General features: G+C 56.5%; 1 protein-coding gene across 1 annotated transcript in view; it reads left to right on the forward strand.

Annotated features, from left to right (window-relative positions):
- CHAC1 (ChaC glutathione specific gamma-glutamylcyclotransferase 1) overlaps positions 1 to 1,619 on the forward strand; it is a 3,338-nt gene extending 1,719 nt beyond the window's left edge. Inside the window, exon 3 of the mRNA XM_017530983.2 lies at positions 497 to 1,619. Coding sequence (XP_017386472.1) covers positions 497 to 898 — 402 coding nt within the window. The 3' untranslated portion in view covers positions 899 to 1,619. The remainder of the gene's footprint in view (positions 1 to 496) is intronic.
- The last annotated feature ends 316 nt before the right edge of the window (positions 1,620 to 1,935 follow it).

The raw sequence follows: 1,935 nt of genomic DNA on the forward strand, positions 1-1,935 counted from the left end.
GGATTACAGGCGTGAGCCACTGCACCCGGCCCCTTTTTAATTTTTTTAAAGACGGAGTCTTGCCCTTATCACCCAGGCAGAAGTACAGTTTTGCGATCTCAGCTCACTGCAACCTCTGCCTCCTGAGTTCAAACGATTCCCCTGCCTCAGCCTCCGCTGGGATTACAGGCATGCACCACCATGCCTAGATAATTTTTGTATTTTTAGTAGAGACAGGGTTTCACCATGTTGGCCAGCCTGGTCTCAAACACCTGACCTGAAGTGATCCACCTGCCTTGGCCTCCCAAAGTGTTGGGATTACAAGCGTGAGCCACTGCACCCAGCCTTTCAACTTAAGAAAAGGGGAACAAGGACTTGAGGTACTGCCACCAGATGGCTCATCAGCCCGCCACAGCCTCCCTTATAGAGCACAGTTCTGGGGTGGGAGTAACATGCTAGGAGAGGGAGGAACAAGGAGCTGTGACAACTCACCATGGGTGTCCTTGTTTTTTCCCAGGGCTGTACTTGGGGTGTGGCATACCAGGTGCAAGGGGAGCAGGTAAGCAAGGCCCTGAAGTACCTGAATGTGCGAGAGGCAGTGCTTGGCGGCTATGATACCAAGGAGGTCACCTTCTATCCCCAAGATGCTCCTGACCAACCACTGAAGGCATTGGCCTATGTGGCCACCCCACAGAACCCGGGCTACCTGGGCCCTGCGCCTGAAGAGGCCATCGCCACGCAGATCCTGGCCTGCCGGGGCTTCTCTGGCCACAACCTTGAGTACTTGCTGCGTCTGGCAGACTTCATGCAGCTCTGTGGGCCTCAGGCCCAGGACGAGCACCTGGCAGCCATCGTGGACGCTGTGGGCACCATGTTGCCCTGCTTCTGCCCCACTGAGCAGGCTCTGGCACTGGTGTGAGGGGCTGAGCCCCTGCGGGGAGTGCCCATGTGGACATCAGGGCCCGACACCCACTCCAATGCACAAGACAGACTTGCAACCACTAGAACCCACTACGTGGACATGGTGGGTGGCTGGAGATTTCTCTTTCTCAGGCCCTGCCTGTCCAGCTCTCTTGCTTGACATCGACTTACTACTTGAAACTTTATTTATTGCACCATGTTGGTGTGGGCAGGCGGGGGGCCTGCCCTGGACACAGGGGTCCTGCTGAGCAGTGGCCCCACCCTGGAACTTGACCAGATTCCCCCCAGTGCTGCTGCTAACACCACACCACCCAGGCCTCCACCTCCCCAGGGAGTCTCCAAGAGCCTAGATCCTCTGCCCAGTCAGCCCAGCCATCCATAGCCCTGGGAATTCCTCCTGCCAAGGATCCCAGCACGCTGATGAGGGACAGTAGGGAGTGAGGAAAAGGGGCCCTGAAAGGACTGAGGCACCGGCCAGCCCTCCTTCTCCACCGGTTCCCCAGGGCAGAGCTGGGGCTGACGACTAGACACAGCTGCTGAGCCTGGCCTGGGCCTCTTACCCATTTGGTTGTTCCCTTGTCTCTGTCTGTCTATCTGATTGTCTGTCTGGGCCACGCCTGCCTGTGTGTTGGTCTATTCCTGGAAAGCTCATCACTACAGGCCCTGGCACCTTCCCAGTTTGTCCCATACTGTTATCCATAAAACTATCTCTTCATCTATGCTGTGCTGGAATGTGGTTCTTTCTCACATGGGAGTTTGGGGCAAGTGAGGTGGTGATGCCCTGGAAGGCTCCTAAAACGGGAAAGGGCTCCCTCTTCCTCTCCTTCCCTCTCTCCCAGGGAGGGGCAGCTGGGCAGTCAGAATTGCCAGGTTATATCACTCTCATGGGTACAGTTCATGCCTTACGCATGCAAATAATGACCCCTGAGCTGTGCAGTATTCAGCTCATGCTCTACTTGGCAGCCCTGTGGGCAGTGTCCTTGCCACCAACCCAGACTCTGTTTTATCCTGCTCAGCTGCCCCAGGAAGGCTGGC

Source organism: Cebus imitator, unplaced genomic scaffold (genome assembly GCF_001604975.1).
Source record: "Cebus imitator isolate Cc_AM_T3 unplaced genomic scaffold, Cebus_imitator-1.0 Scaffold70, whole genome shotgun sequence".
NCBI lineage: Eukaryota > Metazoa > Chordata > Mammalia > Primates > Cebidae > Cebus > Cebus imitator.